Source organism: Komagataella phaffii, chromosome 1 (genome assembly GCF_000027005.1).
Source record: "Komagataella phaffii GS115 chromosome 1, complete sequence".
In the NCBI taxonomy this organism is placed as follows: Eukaryota; Fungi; Ascomycota; class Pichiomycetes; order Pichiales; family Pichiaceae; genus Komagataella; species Komagataella phaffii.
The window spans coordinates 386,401-405,438 of record NC_012963.1 but is presented as its reverse complement, the minus strand read 5'-3'; the positions used below and the strand labels follow the sequence as shown (position 1 = coordinate 405,438).

The following is a 19,038-nucleotide window of genomic DNA, read 5'->3' as shown; positions in this document are numbered from 1 at the left end:
TCTCGCTTTGGGTGCGAGAGGCCCTGGGTTCAATTCCCAGCTCGCCCCGTTTATTTTTTATTAACTTTTTTCCTAAGGAACCTACTGAATAGATGACTTGCTAAAACTATGGAAGATGAATATGTCAACTGTTCTTATATTGCATTTGGTAATCTATCTATATTTCTTCTACGCTATGGGGTTTCTTGTTGTTCATCAACCTCAGTAAATTTCTTAACAGCATAGCTATCGTCACTTTTCCAATAGATGGAACGTACAAACTAGCAATGTCTTTAATCCTGTCATCAAAGTTCTTCTCTGACGAAAAGTTTATCACCACAGCACCATCTTTGACATACTCGAGAGGAAATTTGTAATTTGATGATGGTACCCCAGTGATGATAACATCGGACTTTGGTGCAACGTCTTTTAGCTCAAACTCAGTATCAACGACACGGTGGGATTTCAATTGAAGCCCGTCACCTCGTTCGAATTTCTGGACATTGTTTATATCCACAGAATAAACTGTAGCACCATCGTTAGCCAATAACGCAGCTAAGGGACGACCCACAATTTCAGATCGGTTGACAATGGTGATAGTTTTTCCAAAGAGCCTGTTACCGTATGGTAGTAAGGTGTTGTAAACCCCCAAGTACTCCAAAATCTTGACCATCGCCAAGGGTGTACAAGGTAGGATAGATTTCTTGGTATTTTCTGGAGCATCTAAATACCTGATATTGTGGTACATGTTTGAGACATACTTGAAGTTTAGCCCCTCTACATCCTTCTCAATAGACACACATTGCTGCAAATACTGATCTTGGCCATCGTTATAAACAGGAAAGTACACCATTATACCGTTAACAGCGTCATCTTGGTTACATTTGTATATTTCGTCCTCCAAGTTTTCCTTGGGGCATTGGATCAGTTCATATTGGAATCCCAGGGATTCACAAGTACGTGCAGTCCACTCTGCGTAAGTTTTAGCGGCTGGATCCTGATTACCCAGTAAGCCAACAAGTTTAGGTTTGGTGGCCATCTTGCTAGTAACTGAGGTCAATTCTTCGGAGTATTTCTTAGCTATGGTGGAAGCTAAGATGGTTTTTCCTGCTCTATAAGACATGGCTGCTCGTCTGTGGATTGACTTAGGGGACAAGTCTGGTTTAGTTGAAGATTCAAGATAAGATATTAGACAGTAAATGCAGTCAAAAAAATTAAGTTTTTTGATTAGATTTGACTCCGTTCGGAGATGGAGATGAGGTGCGGATTGACTGGGCGGAGAGTCCGTGTAATGATGGAGGCAAGTTCCGTACTTTGGAATCATGTTTTTATTCTCTAAATGACCCATGGCCTTTATCTTGATAATTTTAGAAACTTTGCTTCCTGGATCTCTTTACAACAGTTTAGTGAAACCACTTGTTGGGCCAACAGCCACTTAGTACTAGAGTTCTTGAGTTGATTGTTCCTTCGCGCGAAGGGCTCGTTTAGACATCATCTATTATCAGTACTTTGTAGACCCCGATTAACGAACAGCAAGCACGTTCCTTACCTTACTGATGGGCAGAAGGAAAGGGTACCAGAAGATCACCGAGATGTCCCAAGTGGACCATAAAAGCAACAAAGGTGGCCTGATGCAGGCAAACGGTTCAGGATCATTGCCATTCTTCTTTAAATCGTTGACAAACGGTAGCTCCAATAGCGTTGATAGACCGAGCATAGACAGTAGAAGAAGTAGTCACAGATGGGATTCCGAAACTAGTAGCCCTAAACCAATGAAGTTTCAGGATGATGATGAAGATTGGGACGACGATATATTAAGTGACCTGACTATAAAGGGAGAAAAGTTTCCTCCATTCAGAGGAGATGATGATACCACAAAATATTTAAATTCGATTGTGAATCAGCCTGACAGTATTTCAGTTAAAGAACCTACGGTTGAACTTCAAAAGTCCCCCTTGAATAAGAGTATCAGAAAGAATTTCAAGAGTTTGATCAAAGACCCTCTCTCTCTTTTATCGGATTTAGATTTGGCAGAAGAGAAAAAGATTTATGGTGTCAAGTTTGAAAAGTTTTATAGCATTTTACAAGATGAACAAACTAATGAAGAGCAAGAACTTAATAAGCTACAAAATCTATCATGGAATGGAATACCAAAACGGTTGAGGATGATAATATGGCAAATGTTACTAAGGTACATGCCCATTAACAACTCAAGAAGGGTTGCACAACTAGAGAGAAAGAGACAAGAGTACCAGCAGAGCCTGTCGGAGATGTTTAAAGATTCCAAAAAGGATAATAATGTATGGCATCAAATTTCTATTGACATTCCTAGGACTAATGCCCACGTGAAATTCTTCAGTAATACCAAGATCCAAGATTCTATGAGCAGAATATTGTATATTTGGGCCATACGACATCCTGCTAGTGGATATGTACAAGGGATAAATGATCTAGTGACCCCATTTTTTCATGTTTTCTTTGAGAATTACATGGAGAACGATTTCAACGTTCAAGAAGACGACATTGAAGAACTGTCTCAATCAACAGGTTTCGAGGATATACTTAAAGCTGTTGAAGCCGATACTTTCTGGTGCCTGACAAAGCTACTAGATACCATTCAAGATAACTATATTCACGAGCAGCCAGGAATTCACAGACAAATTAGTAATTTAGTGAAAATTTCTGAAAAAGTCGATAACGCTCTGACTGAACACTTGGAAGAACATGGTCTGCAATTCATTCAATTTGCATTTAGATGGATGAATTGTCTTCTAATGAGGGAATTTCGACTCGAACTGGTTATAAGAATGTGGGATACCTATTTAAGTGAGTTTCCTCAAGGGTTTAAGGACTTTCATGTTTTTGTCTGCTGTGCATTTCTCATGAAATTCTCTGAAGAATTGAAAGAGATGGAGTTTCAGGATTTGATCATGTTTCTCCAAGATAATTCAAAGACTAGTCACTGGAACGATAAAGATATCGAACTGCTCCTAAGCGAAGCATTCATATGGCAAAGCCTCTACAAGAATCAACTAACTTATACGTAAACTGAAATGAATATTTTAGAAAATTATGAGTTCTATGCTATTGTACACTATTTACTACATGGGTTGGTTCATTATCTGCTTCTCAATGTCATCGGCAACATCAATATGAACGACGGGAAGATTGGAATCCTTTCTGTTTCTTCTCTTCAGCAATGCAATTTTATAGATATGATTGTTGACTTTATTTTCATCAATTTCTGAATCTCTGGAGAATCTTGAGGGTATGTCCTTAATGAAAGATATGCACTTTTTCATGGCTCTAGAATTTGCCAAAGCAACCAAAGATAAATAAATGGCAAACTCTACAGACAAAATCGCTATAGCAATGAGGAAACCCCCGATTACTGCAGTACCGATATGATCAGCAAGTGATTTGATGAATTTGGCGTCGCCTAAATGCCATGAAGAACCCTCTGTAATATTGAAAAAAGCGTTGGGGCCGCTTTTGTAGTCTGCAGGTTGTAATATACGAACAACCCCAGATTCAGGAACACCCCATCTTTTGTACTGTTTCCAAATAACCGACAAGAACAATGGACCTGTGCTGTACATAATAGTAATATAAGGAACCAGCCAATTTCTATTGTAGCTTTCCAAAGACTTGATTGTTTTAATGAAAAAAGGATGCCTTGGAACAGATCCCATAACATCATTTGAGATACCAGATGGCGTGGTCTTTCGAACAAAGGCAGGAACCGACAGCAATGGGTCCAGTCTCCTGGCACAGCCGTCGTCCAAGTCGATATAAATACCACCAAAGTGGTTCAGAACGAAGTATCTGATTGAGTCTGCCCTTTCGATGTTGTACTTGTAGGAATCAAACGTCTTCAAGAACCATGGGTATTCTTCAGAAATGAAGTTGCGTGCCATTTCATCAGTCCACATGATGTACTTGTAGTCGGGATGAAGTTCCTGGCATTTTTTCTGGCCATCCTGCCAGATTTCAGGGATGTCATTAGTTTTATATGTTTGATGGATAATTTTGGGGATGAGTTGGGGTCTGCTTGAGATGTCGCTGTTCAAGTCGCTGTCTAACAGGCTGTCCTTGAACGTGTCATCGTACAGCAAAGTCATCAGGTCAAATGTTTCATAGCACAAAAACAGCACGAGAGCAATGTGAGCCCAAATGAGGATCTTAAGCTCTGTTTTCATTCTGGAGAGCTTATGTAAACACGGTCTAAGTAGTATGGAAAGGAATGACTAGAAATGGTGATATGATAGCGTCTAAAGTGTATGCTTTCTTCCTTGAGTGTGATGAGCAAAAGTAGGAAAGAAACTGAAATGATAAAATGAGCCTATGGAAAAGAAAGTTTACGGTGATGGCATTTTCAGTCTAGTTTTGTTGATACAACCGTAGGCAACAATCGTGTGTCACTCAATAGTTTCAATAAAAAAGGACACAGCCTCGAGGAAAAAAGAAAATAATGCAGTCGTTGGCAGGGCAACGGTCGAAAAGGATCTCGGCATCTAAGTTAATTGTAAGGGGCTTTACCACCGAGGAGATTAACGCTTCCTGCGAGGAGGTCGGCAGCCACATATAGGACGACTATTGAGTTAGTCGGGAAGGATTAAATGCTCGCAGAATATCCAATTCTTCTGCAACTAGCAAGCAGCAAGTTGGGTCCAACGCGTTCTGGTCAGTTTTTTTTCTCATTTCGCGGGGCCCCGTTCTACTAGTGGGAATGGTTCTTCTGGCTATGGTTTAATGTGGTAGCAAAAGTGCTATCGGGCATTTGCTGAGGAAGGCGACAGCAAGGAAAAAAAAAAAAAAAAAAAAAAGTGTGGGATGGTTGTTAAGGAGATGGGAGGAGCCCCTAGTTCTTTTTTGGAACGAGTGAATGTTTGCTTTAGATAAGCTTTCGTCAAGTGAGGTTCTTTGCAGGCATTCGGGAGTAGTGAACAAATGTCATCTTCCGAGCGCTCAGTGCTCGATAATTCGGCAATTCCCTTCAATCTTCCTAGAGGCGGGCCTCCGCCTAAGCACCTCCAAGTTCATGTCTAGTACATTCTCCAACTACGTTCTCCCAACTTGCATTGACAATAACAGTTTACCTAAAGAAACTTTCTAGTCCATCATGTCTCACTTCTGATCTAGCGTTCTCCTCTCTATTTTCTATTTTTCCTTTGACGATTTGCTGTCTTTTCCTTGCCGCTTTCTCTCATCTTCCCTCTATCAAATTTGATTTGTCGCTCCCATCGAATGAAAAAATAATCTCACCAAACAACCCCAACCCACCATGTCCTCTGTTGCTTACCGATTGACTCCAGGTTTGAGAACCAGGCCATTACATGCGGTCCAGTTTGGCTTGCGTTTTAAATCCACCACCCCTCCGCCCCAAAGCGGAGGAGGTGCCAAGGGAGTGGTACCATCAATTAACAAAATAGGAATCCCAATGAAATCTTACATTCCTCCAAGCTTCAATAGACTCAACTTTCTCTCGCATCCCATTATATCAATCAAATGTCTCTTAAGAAGATGTGGGCTTTTGGCCCTAAATACGTATCAAGTTTTGGATATTCGAAAAAATATTGGAAAGCCCGATTTCGTTCTATGGAAGAACAACAGCATTGAAAACTTCATTCTGGTCAACAAATTGTTTGCCAATGGTCATTTGAAACCTTTGAAAAGCAAGGTATCTTCTTTTGTTTTCAAAAGTCTGGAATCTAGACTGAAATCTCTTCCTGAAAACACCAAGTTGGACTGGAAATTACTCAAGTTCAATAAACCACCCAAATTGGTTAACCTGCACAACTTCCCTAATGACGACGGTTCTACCATGTGTGTTCAGGTTATATACAAATTTGACACCCAGCAACGTTTGATCACCGTCAAAAACGGCTCCGATGCTACCACTTTCGACAGAAACTTGGTTCAATACGTGGGGTTCAACGTTGACCCCTACTCCAACGAGGTTGTCCTTGCCGGTTCTCTGTTTGAAAGTGACTTAACCACCAAGATATCCGACTCCCAAGCCAACCCCACACAGAGGCAGCTCCTCGACACAATGGCCAGAAATGGTGACATTTTCCGTAATCAGTAGACAGAGATCCAAGGTCGAATGACATGGGCATCATAAATTCAATTATATATATGTAAATAGAAAGTAAAACTATAAGATTTGATATACTATTTTTGGTCAATAGCATCTTGGTAACTAGGAGGCTTATCTCTTGGTCCCACTGTATCCTCGTGGAACTGAGAGAGATTAGCGCCAAATTGAATATCCTTCTTGAAAAACACCTCGTTAGGAATGGATCCACTCAGAGCATCCGCATTGTTTAGTACATCATCAATTGTATTGAACTCATTATCCAAGCCAGAAAACGACATCATGGAGTCCGTCGCAGAGAGCCTCCTTTGCAATGCAGCCATGTCAGTACTCGACGAAGGTTGCATCAAGGGAGATGACGGTTGCAATACAGCTTCTTCAAATGTTGGCAAATTGTCTGAATCTTCTTGGTCTTTCTGGGTAGATGTCAAAGAAAAGCCACTGCGAGGATTTTCTGAATAATCTGGCAAAGTTAAGATATCATCCTTACAGTCGGGAGATATAAGAACTAACGGTGTATCAATGATAACCTCATAATGGTGAAACTTCTCTGAATTGCCTTCTTCTGGAACACTTATACGAAAACATATTTGAAGTCTATGTTTCACGACAACACTGGTAAATGTGGTAAAATCTGGATTCAATCCATATGTTTGTTCCTTGCCTGGAAAAGCGGCTTTGAAAGTGAGGGGGCAGCTAACCTTTACAGGGTTAGTAATGACAATTTCATCAGTCTTCTGTCTCATTTTACGGCTTTTCACATCACCATTATTGAAGCAAGCAGTCAATAAGTTATCATCTTGGCAATTCTTGATCACCTCTGTTCTGAGAGATTCATGCTTACTTTTATCCCTAGTTCTTATTTCGAAAAGTGTAATTTTGCGCTCTTTCTGACTCTTGGTCTTGCTATTAGGTATATCGCCATATCGATACTCATGTGTCATATCCTTCGAAACATACTTCACGCGTTCCAATACGTTAATTTTGATACGTTTCAGTTGGATATCTTTAATCAATGGTACCAGCTTTAGTTGCAAGTTCATGGTAGCATTTTCATTCGAATTTGTTAATCTCACATATTTCTGTGGCAGTAAAACTTCATAATTAAGAGCGTTTCCCCAAACCTTATTAACGTAGATTGACTTGTTGAATGTTGTCGTGCCCATTGGTGGGGGTAATCTAACCACAGGAATATCTGCCTTGAACGTTTCAGGCTCCAGTTCTACACTTTCCGATTTCCTTCGAAGGAAATTAAACCTGGAAAGTTCAGAAGAGCGAGGCGACATACTGTAGGAAAGTTCGGGTTCAGGAATATTTGACACAAGATTCTTCTGTAGTTGGGCCACCACCTGGTGTTGAAGTTTGCTGTAGATAAGATTTGTTGACTCAGGTGCCACGTTAGGTATCATCACCGATAGTGTGAAACAATAATAACCAGGTTTGTATACGTATCCTCCTTTACGAGTCTCGTCGTCAGGTATCATTTTTAATTTGTCTTCGTCATAATCTTGATACTGAGATACTTTGAGTAATTCCAACGTTTTCACATTGTTGTATGGTATAGAAAAAACTCCAGTCCCATCGTCATCCCCAGAGCCAGAGCTGTCAGAAACTGAGTATTCTGAGTCTTCCTTGAAAGGTATGAAATGGTTTGCTTCGTCTAATGAAAGGTCCCAATCGACATCCTTAGCTACTTTATAACATTCATGGTGGATTAGTTTATCTTCATCATCGATATAACCTAGAGGCCAAAAAGCGGTCACCAGGGTTTGATACCGGATTCTAACCTTGGGGGTAAGTAACGCTGACTTTTTAAGTTTAATTATTACCACAATAGAGTGATTCAATCTGTCGGTTTCCAAGGCATCAGCAGGTTTAGGAGTCCCGCTCCTTGAGCTTTCTGAATTGCAATTATCATACCTATCTTCATAATCCTCGTCGCCGGATTCCTGCAGGAGATTCTCTATGGCTGAGCCTCTAAACTTCTTTGGGTCAACATACGGTAGATATACATTATTCTCAGATCTGCACATAAATAACTCTATTGGTAAATGCGAGCTACCTTTAACATGATTCATCTTAGTAATCTGGGAAGTGAACCCACCGGTTGCCAAAACATTAATCAGTAACTGCTCTTCTTTCTTCAGATGTTCGCCACTGTTGGAAACACTTAGATAATTAGAGGTGTCTGATATGATGGAAGGCGATTTGTTTGCTGACTCAGTGCTAACCACAGAAAGTAAGTCCGAGTTGATACTCCCCTTGCGGCCAGGCCCAATAGAAGTTGGGAGGGATAGCTTCTTCTTGATATTCGACACTGTGGCCATGGACATTAGTCTATCCAAAGAGTGTGCCGGTGGCGACTGCTGCGTTGGCATCGTATCGAACATCAAATCGTTCAGTGAAGTGTTACTGGACACACTTCTGCTCCTGTAACTAGATAGGGAGTCGATATTCCTCGGCGCGGAAGGAGTGTCCATAACATGACTGTTACTCCGCTGCTTTCTCAGGTTCATAATGTCATTCAAAGACGGTGCCATTTCGGTTAACAGCTTATCTCTGACTCTGAACTGAGTATGTGAAAAGCAAATGAATTATTTGTCTTGGCCTCGTATGTTATAGGGTTGACCTTTTTTTTTCCAAGACGTTTGCACGTGATTAAGATATTCTTTGGGGGTGTGTGAGTTTCACAGATTGAAATTATGTATTATATGAGGTTATGTGCGTAAATTAAACATTTTCCGAGGATGTCTTGTATGACTCATTATTGGCAGAAGAAAATGAAGGCGCCAGAGAGGTGACAGTGTTGTTGTTGGTTGCTTTTTGATCCAGCGAGTTAGACTTCTCACTGCCCTCGCCAGTGTATGCGTACTTACTTCTTTGACGAATTCTGGCTCCAAATATGAAGAACATGAAGGGAATGGCACAGCAGGCCAGCGAAATGAATGCCATCAGAGAAGTAGCCCATTGGTATCCTAACCTGTGGTACATCTGGACGGTGAACAACGGGACCGAAGCTCCCCATATCGAACGTAAGAATGTCTTGGCAGCTAACCCGGAGGCGGCATAATGCTGATATGAATCCACAATATAGTTGTTTGCAGGGTTATATAACAACGTAAAACCAATACCACAGGCAAGACCGGAAATAGAGGGTCCAGCCCAACTTAGACGTGGGTACGAAGACCATGCAAATGCAAATAATCCCATTGGAACCGTCCAACATCCGATCATCATCGGAATTAGTCTCAGTTCTGGTGGAGGTAGAAGTCCCTGATCTCTGTATTTTTGAGCCCTTTTGTTATAATCTTTGTTGAATAGTGGGGCGAGGGCGACAGCTATGAAAATACCCACGGCAATCGGTATAAATGTCAAACCTGTCTTGCCTGCATTCCATCCTTTGCCCTCCATGAATACGATTGGGTATGCAAAGAAAAACATGTACAACAGACCATAAATGATGGACATGTACACGGTAATCAAGAACACAATCATTTCTCTCAGAAGAATTAATGGTCTCAGAAGGGTTTCATCCACCATTTCACGAGTGCTTCTTATTCGAAGCTCCACTAAGGCTCTGTACGATGGATCACCGGTCACTTTTCTTAGCTTCTTAGCCCTTCTCTTCAAAAGTGTACCAGCATGTGTTTCTGGAATAGTTACGAGTAGCAAACAGTAACAGAACCCAGTAAAGATCATTAATAGCCAATAATTCCATCTCCATCCTTTATACATTCCCAAATAACCACCGATCAAAGGACCAATGACAGGACCTAAGAAGGGAGCAGCTGAGAAAATTGCCATGGCAAGGCCTCTTTCATCTTCCAACCAGCAATCTGCAAGTGAACCTCCAATCAAGGTCATTGGTCCTGAAAAGAATAGACCGTCGATAAACCGGCAGACGATAAGAGTGGCAATATTCTGAGCCAGAGCACATGGGATAATAAAAACGATAGCCAAAAATAACGTTGGAATGTAGACCATGTTTCTTCCAAACTCTTCACTTAGAGGAGACAATATCAATGGTCCAATTCCAAAAGCTAGCACAAACATCGTGACACTTGCCAAGATGACAACTTCTTCGGAGGCATGCAGATCTACTTGTGGACCCAGCATTTCTCCGGTTACAATAGCTGAGCCGATAGCTACGTTAAAGCAGACTAAACCTAAAACGAAGGTAATAACCCATTTTCTTGCTTTCGAAAAATTTTTGGGGTTTACCTTATCACCAGGGACAAACTCCACCAACCTCAAGTTAGTTTCTCTATCGACTTGATACTTCCATTCGTCCAATTCGTGGATAGTGGAATTAGGATCCGGATCGGCTATGGCTAATGGAGCATCTACCATTTTTTCGACTGGACCTAAAGTACCTGCTCTTGATGTGATCCTACTGATTTTTCTTTCTATTCCCTCTTTATTTTGGGTGACCAACTTTTCGAGTTCTAGTTCATCCTCACGATCATGATGAGCCACATGGCTCAAGACTGAACTCAGTTGGGAAAGAGGATGGTAATGATTGTGGCCCTCCTCCTCTTGAGGAGCAAACTCAGTTACTCTGTACTCCCCGTTCTCTGGCACATCAGGTACCAAAGAATCGATACTATGCAAACTTCTAGTACTCATTATTCTTTTTCTAGGAGTGCTTACTGTTAAAATAAAAGTCAACGGCTCGTGGCCATACTTCTATATAAGTATGCTTTCACATTTTGTCTCTTCTGCAAGATCGGTTATGTCTGGGGCCAGTTTTGCCTATTTGTCACCACATCTGGGGTACAACAAATCCTCAAGTCGTACAGACATACTTTAGTAAGTAGGTATGGAGACTATTGTGAACCGATCGCCGATCAAAAGTTGAGGCATTTGGCCAGGGTCTCACGGCTGAACAGTCAGTACACTGTAAAGCCGCAAAGCGGCAGGTAGTTAAGAGCTTGCTGGAAGTGAGTGAATATGAGGCGAGTAGGCATGGAACCTGCCGAGTTTTGTTTCACCGAGCAGTTTGACGGGTTGCTGATGCTTATGGTTGACAAGGACTGATTATATAATGTCTGTAATGTTCGGTCGTGTACCATATCAATATCAGTGATCTAGTTCATCCACAACAGTCCCGCAGATTGGGTTAAATCTCCAATTATTCTCTGCCCCTAACCCAAGAACGTCATGAAATGCCCACTATAAAGTTAGCAGATTATAAAACGATAGCAAATCTTGGATCAGGCAAGTCTGGGAAGGTTATCCTGGTCGAATCAGTCCAGACAAAACTTCAATACGCTGTCAAGGTCATAAGCCTCAAGGAGAAGAAACCTTCAATTGATTTCTATAACTACAACAACTTGAGTCGCATCCAGAATGAAGTCAAGCTGCTTACTTTAATCAACAAGTACCATCATGAAAATATACTGGAATTCATTGGAATGGTCCAATCAAGCAGCAATAACTATATATTCCTAGAGTTTTGTGCCCAAAGGGAATTGTCTCCTTCGCTTTTTCGAAAGCTCACAATGGTCGAAAGCCTGTCTTATGTTAGGCAATTGGTTAATGGTATTCTTTTCATTCATCAATTGTCAATAATTCATAGAGATTTGAAGCCAAGTAATATTTTAATCAATGAAGCAGGGACATTAAAGATTTCTGATTTTGGCATCTCTTACAAACTAACCAATGATGACAAGATAGATCGCTTTGAACTGAGCAATTTAGTTGGAACCCCGTTATTCGTTGGGCCAGAGCTCGTCAATTTCAACAACACAAAAATGCATTTGGGGTTTCCCATCGATTACTGGGCTTTTGGAATTACTTTATTTTACCTGTACTTTGATTATTTTCCATTTTTTAATGATAACGAATACAAGCTGTTCAATGATACCTTAACTAAGGAGTTAGAGCTTCCGCTGTATGAAGAACTTACCACTACCGACCGAGATTCTCAATTTTTCAGTTACTTACTTCGAATTATATCAGCTCTACTGAACAAAGATCCAACCGAAAGACTCTCATTGAACCAACTACAGCACGATGAATTCCTACTGAACGGCATGTCCAAGAAGGAAGTAAAGAGATTTCTAAACTACAACAACACCCTGTTGCACCATAAATCTAGTCCGCTTTCATTGTTCAGACTAAAACCATCCAGATCAAAGACCAGTAAATTAAACATATCAAACCCCTTAAAGGAAACTTTTGAACACATCAAAGACAATCATTTATCCTCAATTGATCAAGCCCATAAACAGCGCTTCCAGTTGAATGAGTCTTCCGTTTCACTTCCTATCAAACCAAATTCTATGACGATATCACCATTGAAAAACAGGTTTGATGATACACTATTCAAGAGGTCACCCTCTCCATTGAAGGCGCCTTCTGTGTTTCCCAAACCCACCATTGCCATTCATCCTGAAGAAAGAACCTCTATGCATACCCTCCCCAACGATCTTTCAGAATTGAGCCCTCAATACCAAACCAACTTAATAAAGTCCAAGGGTTATAACAATTTGAACAATGTCCTGAAAAGTCAGGCGCCCCACTTTCTAGACATGAATGAATACTGGGATCAAGTGGAAAGAAATCACGAACAGAGTTAACTTTTGAATGCATTATTATGCAGGTTACGCACCTGTCCTCCCCCCTCATGTTTATCTCTTTTTCGCGCTGACAACCTTATCTGAGGTGAGTCAGCGTAATTAGAGTGCGATGTTACCGACCGATTTTTCTTTATCAACTTTTAACCCAATTATCTTGTAACTGTCCTTTCGGGAATCGAATTGGGTTAAAAATGCCTGGCATTTCCTCAATTGAGCTACTCGTTTTGACTGTGGTTTTTCTGACTGTCTTTCACTTTATCATCTATCCTCTTTGCTTCCACCCTTTAAGTAATGTTCCAGGCCCAAAGATTGCTGCGATCACCCGGCAATGGATCTTGTACCAGACATGGTCAGAGAATAGAAACAAGACAATTCTAAAACTACACGAACAATATGGTACCATTGTCCGAATTGGGCCCAACGAGGTTGATATCAGTGACGCATCCTATATAAAGGATATCTATGTGAAGAACTTGGACAAGTCTACCTTCTACCGTCAGTTTGGTGCTTACGGGGCATACAATACGTTTTCTGAAATCGAGAAAACTCCTCATCTAGAAAGAAAGAAGGTGACCTCAAAGTTTTACTCAAAGACTAATGTCGCTACAAATCCTTTACAAAGCAGAATGAGAAGTATTATTGATCAAACAATTGATCGCATTAAGTCCACTCAACACTCCATTGACGTGTACAATCTGTTTCAACAGATGGCTTTGGATGTAATGTGCGTGTTTTCTTTTGGAACTGAAGTCTATGATAAACCGTTAGTCAGACAACCTGAAAAGGCACAGGACCTCGTCAATAATTTCAGATGGGCTTCATCCACTTGGTTTTGGACGACACTGGTACCGTTTCTAGAGCCTTATGTCATCTCTCAACATGTAAAGGACGCAGCTTGCAAGACAGCAACTTGGGTAATGGATTTTTCCGCCCAAGCTTCAACATGCTCAGACTTAGAACATGGGTCAAAACCATTAACTTTGGTTGGTGTGTTGAAGAATAGCGGATTAGATATGAACCACGTTGCTTCTGAGGTCATTGATCATGTCGTAGCGGGTCATGAGACTACAGGAATTACCCTCGCATACCTTCTATATGAACTCGCAGCAAACCCTGATATTCAACGAACATTGAAAGATGAGCTGAAGGTTTATCAAGAGAAAGATTATGATTTCTCCCAAATCGATGTTCTACCTTATCTAGAAGCGGTTCTTCAGGAGACTTTCAGACTGCATGCTGCTATTCCAGGACAAGAACCTAGAGTCACTCCAATTGGGGGAATGAAGTGGAGGGGTAACGAGCAGGTACCCTCCATGACAATTCCTGGTGGTACTATTGTTACAATGGAGCCATGGACGTTGCATCGAGATGCCAAGGTATTTCCGGATCCTCTTGTTTTCAAGCCAGAAAGATGGCTGGCGGATGAACATTCTTTATTTCCCATGAAAAGGCAAATTCTCACATTTGGAGCAGGAGTCCGGATGTGCATTGGGAAAAATCTTGCTATTCAAGAGATGAAACTGTTACTTGTAGGACTGCTGAGAAATCACCATGTAGTGCTAGATCCATCCGTGGATTATGAATCAGATGTCGTCATGGCCGACAAGTATACCACACATCCTGCCAATCACCGTCTGTTCCTGACTTTTTGCCGTGACTAATCAGCTACTGCATCCAGCTCATCGCTTCTCCCCATATAATATAATTATCTCACCATCGCATCTACGAAAAAAAACTGATAAAATTTAAGTAGGAAAAAAATCCGATTAATTCTTACTTCATAACCAAAGAAATATGGCCAATATCGAAGGGAAGCTACCTGATATTCTCTCTGAATCAGTCTTAAAGTCCTCTGTCCCTGTTCCAGAGGACTTTGTAGAGGTCAAAGGAATTGACTACGACAAGCCGGAAAGTCGCAATATGAAAGCCAAGGATCTCATTAAGGGTATGAGAACCATGGGGTTTCAAGCCTCCTCTTTAAGTGAAGCTTGTGAAATAATTGACGAAATGAGACAGTGGCGAGGTAAACATATTGATGATCTTGAGGAGCACGACCGTAAGGGGGAATTTGACGGTGAGGGATACCAAAAATCGACTATCTTCATGGGTTACACATCTAACCTCATCTCTTCAGGTCTAAGAGACACTTTGAGATATTTGGTTCAAAATAAGATGATCAGCGCTATCGTAGCATCTGCTGGTGGTATAGAGGAAGATCTCATCAAGTGCTTGGCCCCAACTTATATGGGGGATTTTGCCTTGAAGGGTAAAGGTCTTCGTGATCAAGGTATGAACCGTATTGGAAACCTTTTGGTTCCTAACGACAACTATTGCAAATTTGAGGAGTGGATTGTACCCATTTTAGACAGCATGCTGGAGGAACAGGAACAGAATGTTGTTTCCAAGGGGGTAGATGCTCTTGACGGTGATGCAATGGTTTGGACTCCGTCTACTGTGATTGATAGATTAGGTAAAGAAATCAACGACGAGACTTCAGTTTTGTATTGGGCTCACAAAAATAAGATTCCTGTGTTTTGTCCGTCATTAACTGATGGCTCCATTGGAGACATGCTGTTTTTCCACACTTTTAAAGCATCTCCTAAACAGTTGAGAATTGATTTGGTAAACGACATTAGAAGGATCAACTCAATGTCTATGGAGGCTTCCAAAGCCGGAATGCTGATTCTGGGGGGTGGTTTAATCAAGCATCACATTGCCAATGCTTGTCTAATGAGAAATGGTGCCGACTGGGCCGTCTATGTCAACACAGGTCAAGAGTTTGATGGTTCAGATGCTGGGGCTCGACCAGATGAAGCTGTTTCCTGGGGTAAGATAAAGGCCGAGGCAAGATCTGTTAAAGTGTTTGCTGACGTTACATTAGTTTTCCCTCTCATGGTAGCAGCTACATTTGCATCCGAATAAATAAAAATATATTGTTTCACTTATATAAAACATGTATCATCTATGACTGTTCACTGTTTCCTTAAGCCATTGACTCTGCCACCGATCCTTCTTCTTTCTTTCCTTCTATCTATGCGCATTAGGGTCTTTCCGTGACTTTCGGATCCCAGGTAGCACACTTAGGCCTAGCAGTGTTGTAAGGGACGTAAGCCCCATCTGTGTATGTGAGGTTGGGGACATGTTTCTTAACGGGGTAAGCTCTGACACTTTTCTCTTCTGGCTTCAACTGATTAGGTGGAACATCAGTACCATAAGCCAACCAGTAATGCCATCCGGGCTCAACTTCAGACATATCCTGTCTCCAGAACCCGGTGTATTCAACAAATCTAGTTCTCATGTGGATTTCCACAGGATCGTCAACCTCGTAGAACTTGTTTCCGAAGGAGTCAGTTCCGACCAATCGACCGGATTTTATATCATTATAGCCTTGTAATTGCTTAAAAGACTTCTTGAAGCCGTTCTTCCATAGATTTCTTAGGGTACGCTGAATAGACGACGACATGTTTGATTAATGGATGGTAAGACGATTGAGTTTTGTTCTCATTGGTGAGAAGAGAACTTGATCATGTGACAAATCACGTTTGAGCAGTACACTGGTTAGAAAAAAAGAAGAAAATAAAAAAATGAAGGTCGTACCCGGGTTCGAACCGGGGTCATCCGGATCAAAACCGAAGGTGATAACCACTACACTATACAACCGTATTCTTACAAAGATATAAAACTTTTAGTATTTGTCCTAAAGTACATGTATTTTGTATTATATTAACATTAAAACAGAACTAACTTGTTTGTACTCCAACTTTTATTCTAAATTACCACTATGCAAATATTATTAATAGTATAAACAATAAAATCACCGCAAGGATCACCAATAACCACATGCATAACCCTGTGGACCGTTTTTGATATGCTTCAGCTCTACGAAGTTCAGAATGCCCAGCCCTTGAATCATCCACCACACTGTACAGGTTGTTCTCTATGTTATCCATTAGTTCACCTTGACTGGTAACCAAGGTACCCAGGTCCTGGAACAGCTCGTTGAGCTCTACTATTCCGTTAGCAATATTCTCAATTTCCAGCTCTCGTTCGTTAATAAGATCCTGTTGGTACTCCAACTCAGCTGCGTTAATCGGTTCATATTCTATGATAATCTGCTCGCCTTCTTGCGCTTGCTGTTGTTGTTGCTGTTGTATTCGGGCTTCCTGTTCCACTACTTCCATCTCATTGAGTTTACTGTCTAACCGGGTAAACCAGTTCTGAAGTTCTTTGAACTCATTCAGATTATCACTAATACCATTTACCAGTTGGTCTTTTTGAAATTTTTGTACAGCACTAATATCCACAAATCTCAAGTCCATCAGATACTTTTTATCGGCTGTGATGTCACGAAACTGTGCCATCAACTTATTGATCAATTGTAAAGCATTCTTTTGATATTTGTTGAACTGCTGGTAGTTGTAATCCTTATTGAGGTATTTATCAAAAAAACCTAGGCTCTGTTTCAGTTTTTGAATATCATTACTGATTACAATCAGTTTGTTGGATAACTTGTTAGCTTTCTCGTTGAAATCAGGCAAGTCCTGATAAATCGGTTGTTCTTCCAGAGCGATTCCTTCGTCAAAGGAACTCATTATGGGGGACTATGACGAGATGAGATATCGGTAGATGCGATTGATGGGGCGCAATAGGCGCTTGATAATTATCCTAGAAATTGACAATACCTGGGAGGTTCGAGAACGGGATCGTGTGAGCAAGCGCGTGGAACTCTAGAAGGAGCGCCGGAATTACTATTCCAGGAGTATCTATATATACATGAAATCTACTGTAACCTCTTGACATTTTCCTTCGTCCAGCCTTTTTTACCTAGAAGACCCGAAACTTCCCCTGCGTCAATATTTTCCGGGTTGTTGAAGTCTGGTGTTCCTGAAATGTATGAAATGTAACCCTCTGGGCCACATACTAACGATAAGCTGGCAGGAGAAGGAGAATTATCATTAGACTCCCGCTTGAACAACAACAGTTGCAGAGCATTGTCAAAGTACGAGGTTGATTTTGATTTAGCTAGCGACGGCTCAACTCTTTGCTTTTCAGAGTCTTGAAGCTGAGCTAATTTAACCTGTGATTCAGCAGCAGCCGTTGACGAGTTGTCGTCAGTTGAATTTCCAGATTTGAGTTGCTCCATTTTCTGTTTCAACAACTTCTTTTCCTCATACTCTTTTACAAACTTCAGATCCTTGTATCCTCTATAATTGGATACGACACTGGCGGGCACATCAGTAATCATCTCTCCCTTGTCACGAATAAATCGATAATAATTCAAGCGTGAAGTCTTTTGCAGAAAGTAGTTTAACGAGCTGAACACTTTTGGGATCTCCTCTTCGGTATTGGCACTATGAAATAAATTAACCTTTCCCTTAGGCGGATTGGGAGAATAAAGACATTGCAAAAATGGAGAAATTCCCGTTCCAGCTCCGAAAAAGTTATAATTATCTGGCGACGGCATGTCCTCTGGAAGTTCTGAATCAGGAGGTAATTTGCTCAAAACGTTTCTAAGTTGTGGTCTATCAGTTGCTTTATCCAACGGATGGAAAGGAAATTCGTAGTCAACAAAGGGTCCTCGCAATTCAAGGTCGGAATACAATGGTGTCTGGCTGATCCACCTAGCCATCTCTCCTTCCGGATAAGTTTTGATATATAACATCATCTTCCCTTCTTCCCCCTCGGAGTTTATAATCTTGATGAAAGGTTCTTCACTGTTGTTGCTAGCCACATACAAAGGCAATGGCGTGTATTTTCTGACAATACTGATATCAGGCTGTTTAATCTCCACTGACCATAATCTGTGACCATTCCACATGGAGGTCATTTTAAGTTTCATAGAGTTCAAGATTTTGGATCTATTCTTCCGTGTCAGCTCAATAAGATAATGGTCCTCGTCTATTTGTTGTTTAAAAGTGATAGTATACTTCTTGAACTCGCTGGGGTTAAGAAATTCCAAGTCTTCATCTTCTACAAAGAAGTAGTTGTACGAGAACAATAGCCATACAGTACCACCTATGACGACCAGACTAGGAATAAATCTCAACCATGGGTTTCTCCGCTTTCTAATGACCTTTTCTGCTTTCAACTCCGATGGTGAAGGTGGAGGCTGGTGTTCATAAGTGACCCTTTGGTTGGGTCTTGGAATGTATTGTTTTTTCAGTTGAATCCCTTGCAACGGTTGAAGGCCGCCAGTCAACTTGGGGGCGTTTTTCTTAGCAGGGACTGCATAATTTCTAACGAGCCGTAGTATTCTCTGGTTCATGGATCATAGAACTGAGGGGAAGGGGAAGTGTAGAAATGAGCAGAAATGGTAGGGGATTTGGAGTTCTCTCTAAGCAGCGAACAGAAAATTCAAGCACCCTAGAAGCAGATCCCATT

At 41.1% G+C, this 19,038-nt stretch overlaps 12 protein-coding genes across 12 annotated transcripts; 5 read left to right on the top strand and 7 right to left on the bottom strand.

Annotated features, from left to right (window-relative positions):
- Window positions 1-157: 157 nt before the first annotated feature.
- On the bottom strand, window positions 158-1,327 carry PAS_chr1-3_0220 (NAD-dependent 5,10-methylenetetrahydrafolate dehydrogenase; the record flags this gene model as incomplete). Its single annotated transcript, XM_002489519.1, has 1 exon — window positions 158-1,327. One exon carries the CDS (start codon window positions 1,325-1,327, stop codon window positions 158-160), a length of 1,170 nt encoding a protein of 389 aa, XP_002489564.1.
- A 208-nt stretch (window positions 1,328-1,535) lies between these two features.
- PAS_chr1-3_0219 (Cis-golgi GTPase-activating protein (GAP)) lies at window positions 1,536-3,026 on the top strand (the record flags this gene model as incomplete). Its single annotated transcript, XM_002489518.1, has 1 exon — window positions 1,536-3,026. One exon carries the CDS (start codon window positions 1,536-1,538, stop codon window positions 3,024-3,026), a length of 1,491 nt encoding a protein of 496 aa, XP_002489563.1.
- A 54-nt stretch (window positions 3,027-3,080) lies between these two features.
- On the bottom strand, window positions 3,081-4,178 carry PAS_chr1-3_0218 (putative catalytic subunit of a mannosylinositol phosphorylceramide (MIPC) synthase; the record flags this gene model as incomplete). Its single annotated transcript, XM_002489517.1, has 1 exon — window positions 3,081-4,178. One exon carries the CDS (start codon window positions 4,176-4,178, stop codon window positions 3,081-3,083), a length of 1,098 nt encoding a protein of 365 aa, XP_002489562.1.
- Window positions 4,179-5,263: 1,085 nt separating this feature from the next.
- PAS_chr1-3_0217 (uncharacterized protein) lies at window positions 5,264-6,067 on the top strand (the record flags this gene model as incomplete). Its single annotated transcript, XM_002489516.1, has 1 exon — window positions 5,264-6,067. The coding sequence occupies one exon, from the start codon at window positions 5,264-5,266 to the stop codon at window positions 6,065-6,067; it is 804 nt and encodes a 267-aa protein (XP_002489561.1).
- An 86-nt stretch (window positions 6,068-6,153) lies between these two features.
- PAS_chr1-3_0216 (Non-essential protein of unknown function) lies at window positions 6,154-8,616 on the bottom strand (the record flags this gene model as incomplete). The annotated part of the gene is made up of 1 exon (XM_002489515.1): window positions 6,154-8,616. One exon carries the CDS (start codon window positions 8,614-8,616, stop codon window positions 6,154-6,156), a length of 2,463 nt encoding a protein of 820 aa, XP_002489560.1.
- A 190-nt stretch (window positions 8,617-8,806) lies between these two features.
- On the bottom strand, window positions 8,807-10,702 carry PAS_chr1-3_0215 (Polyamine transport protein specific for spermine; the record flags this gene model as incomplete). Its single annotated transcript, XM_002489514.1, has 1 exon — window positions 8,807-10,702. The coding sequence occupies one exon, from the start codon at window positions 10,700-10,702 to the stop codon at window positions 8,807-8,809; it is 1,896 nt and encodes a 631-aa protein (XP_002489559.1).
- Window positions 10,703-11,241: 539 nt separating this feature from the next.
- On the top strand, window positions 11,242-12,657 carry PAS_chr1-3_0213 (Protein kinase; the record flags this gene model as incomplete). Its single annotated transcript, XM_002489513.1, has 1 exon — window positions 11,242-12,657. One exon carries the CDS (start codon window positions 11,242-11,244, stop codon window positions 12,655-12,657), a length of 1,416 nt encoding a protein of 471 aa, XP_002489558.1.
- A 191-nt stretch (window positions 12,658-12,848) lies between these two features.
- Window positions 12,849-14,318, top strand: PAS_chr1-3_0212 (Lanosterol 14-alpha-demethylase; the record flags this gene model as incomplete). The annotated part of the gene is made up of 1 exon (XM_002489512.1): window positions 12,849-14,318. One exon carries the CDS (start codon window positions 12,849-12,851, stop codon window positions 14,316-14,318), a length of 1,470 nt encoding a protein of 489 aa, XP_002489557.1.
- A 133-nt stretch (window positions 14,319-14,451) lies between these two features.
- Window positions 14,452-15,579, top strand: PAS_chr1-3_0211 (Deoxyhypusine synthase, catalyzes formation of deoxyhypusine; the record flags this gene model as incomplete). Its single annotated transcript, XM_002489511.1, has 1 exon — window positions 14,452-15,579. The coding sequence occupies one exon, from the start codon at window positions 14,452-14,454 to the stop codon at window positions 15,577-15,579; it is 1,128 nt and encodes a 375-aa protein (XP_002489556.1).
- Window positions 15,580-15,697: 118 nt separating this feature from the next.
- On the bottom strand, window positions 15,698-16,120 carry PAS_chr1-3_0210 (Hypothetical protein; the record flags this gene model as incomplete). The annotated part of the gene is made up of 1 exon (XM_002489510.1): window positions 15,698-16,120. One exon carries the CDS (start codon window positions 16,118-16,120, stop codon window positions 15,698-15,700), a length of 423 nt encoding a protein of 140 aa, XP_002489555.1.
- Window positions 16,121-16,436: 316 nt separating this feature from the next.
- On the bottom strand, window positions 16,437-17,249 carry PAS_chr1-3_0209 (Target membrane receptor (t-SNARE); the record flags this gene model as incomplete). The annotated part of the gene is made up of 1 exon (XM_002489509.1): window positions 16,437-17,249. One exon carries the CDS (start codon window positions 17,247-17,249, stop codon window positions 16,437-16,439), a length of 813 nt encoding a protein of 270 aa, XP_002489554.1.
- A 188-nt stretch (window positions 17,250-17,437) lies between these two features.
- PAS_chr1-3_0208 (Mitochondrial peripheral inner membrane protein) lies at window positions 17,438-18,922 on the bottom strand (the record flags this gene model as incomplete). The annotated part of the gene is made up of 1 exon (XM_002489508.1): window positions 17,438-18,922. One exon carries the CDS (start codon window positions 18,920-18,922, stop codon window positions 17,438-17,440), a length of 1,485 nt encoding a protein of 494 aa, XP_002489553.1.
- Window positions 18,923-19,038: the final 116 nt, after the last annotated feature.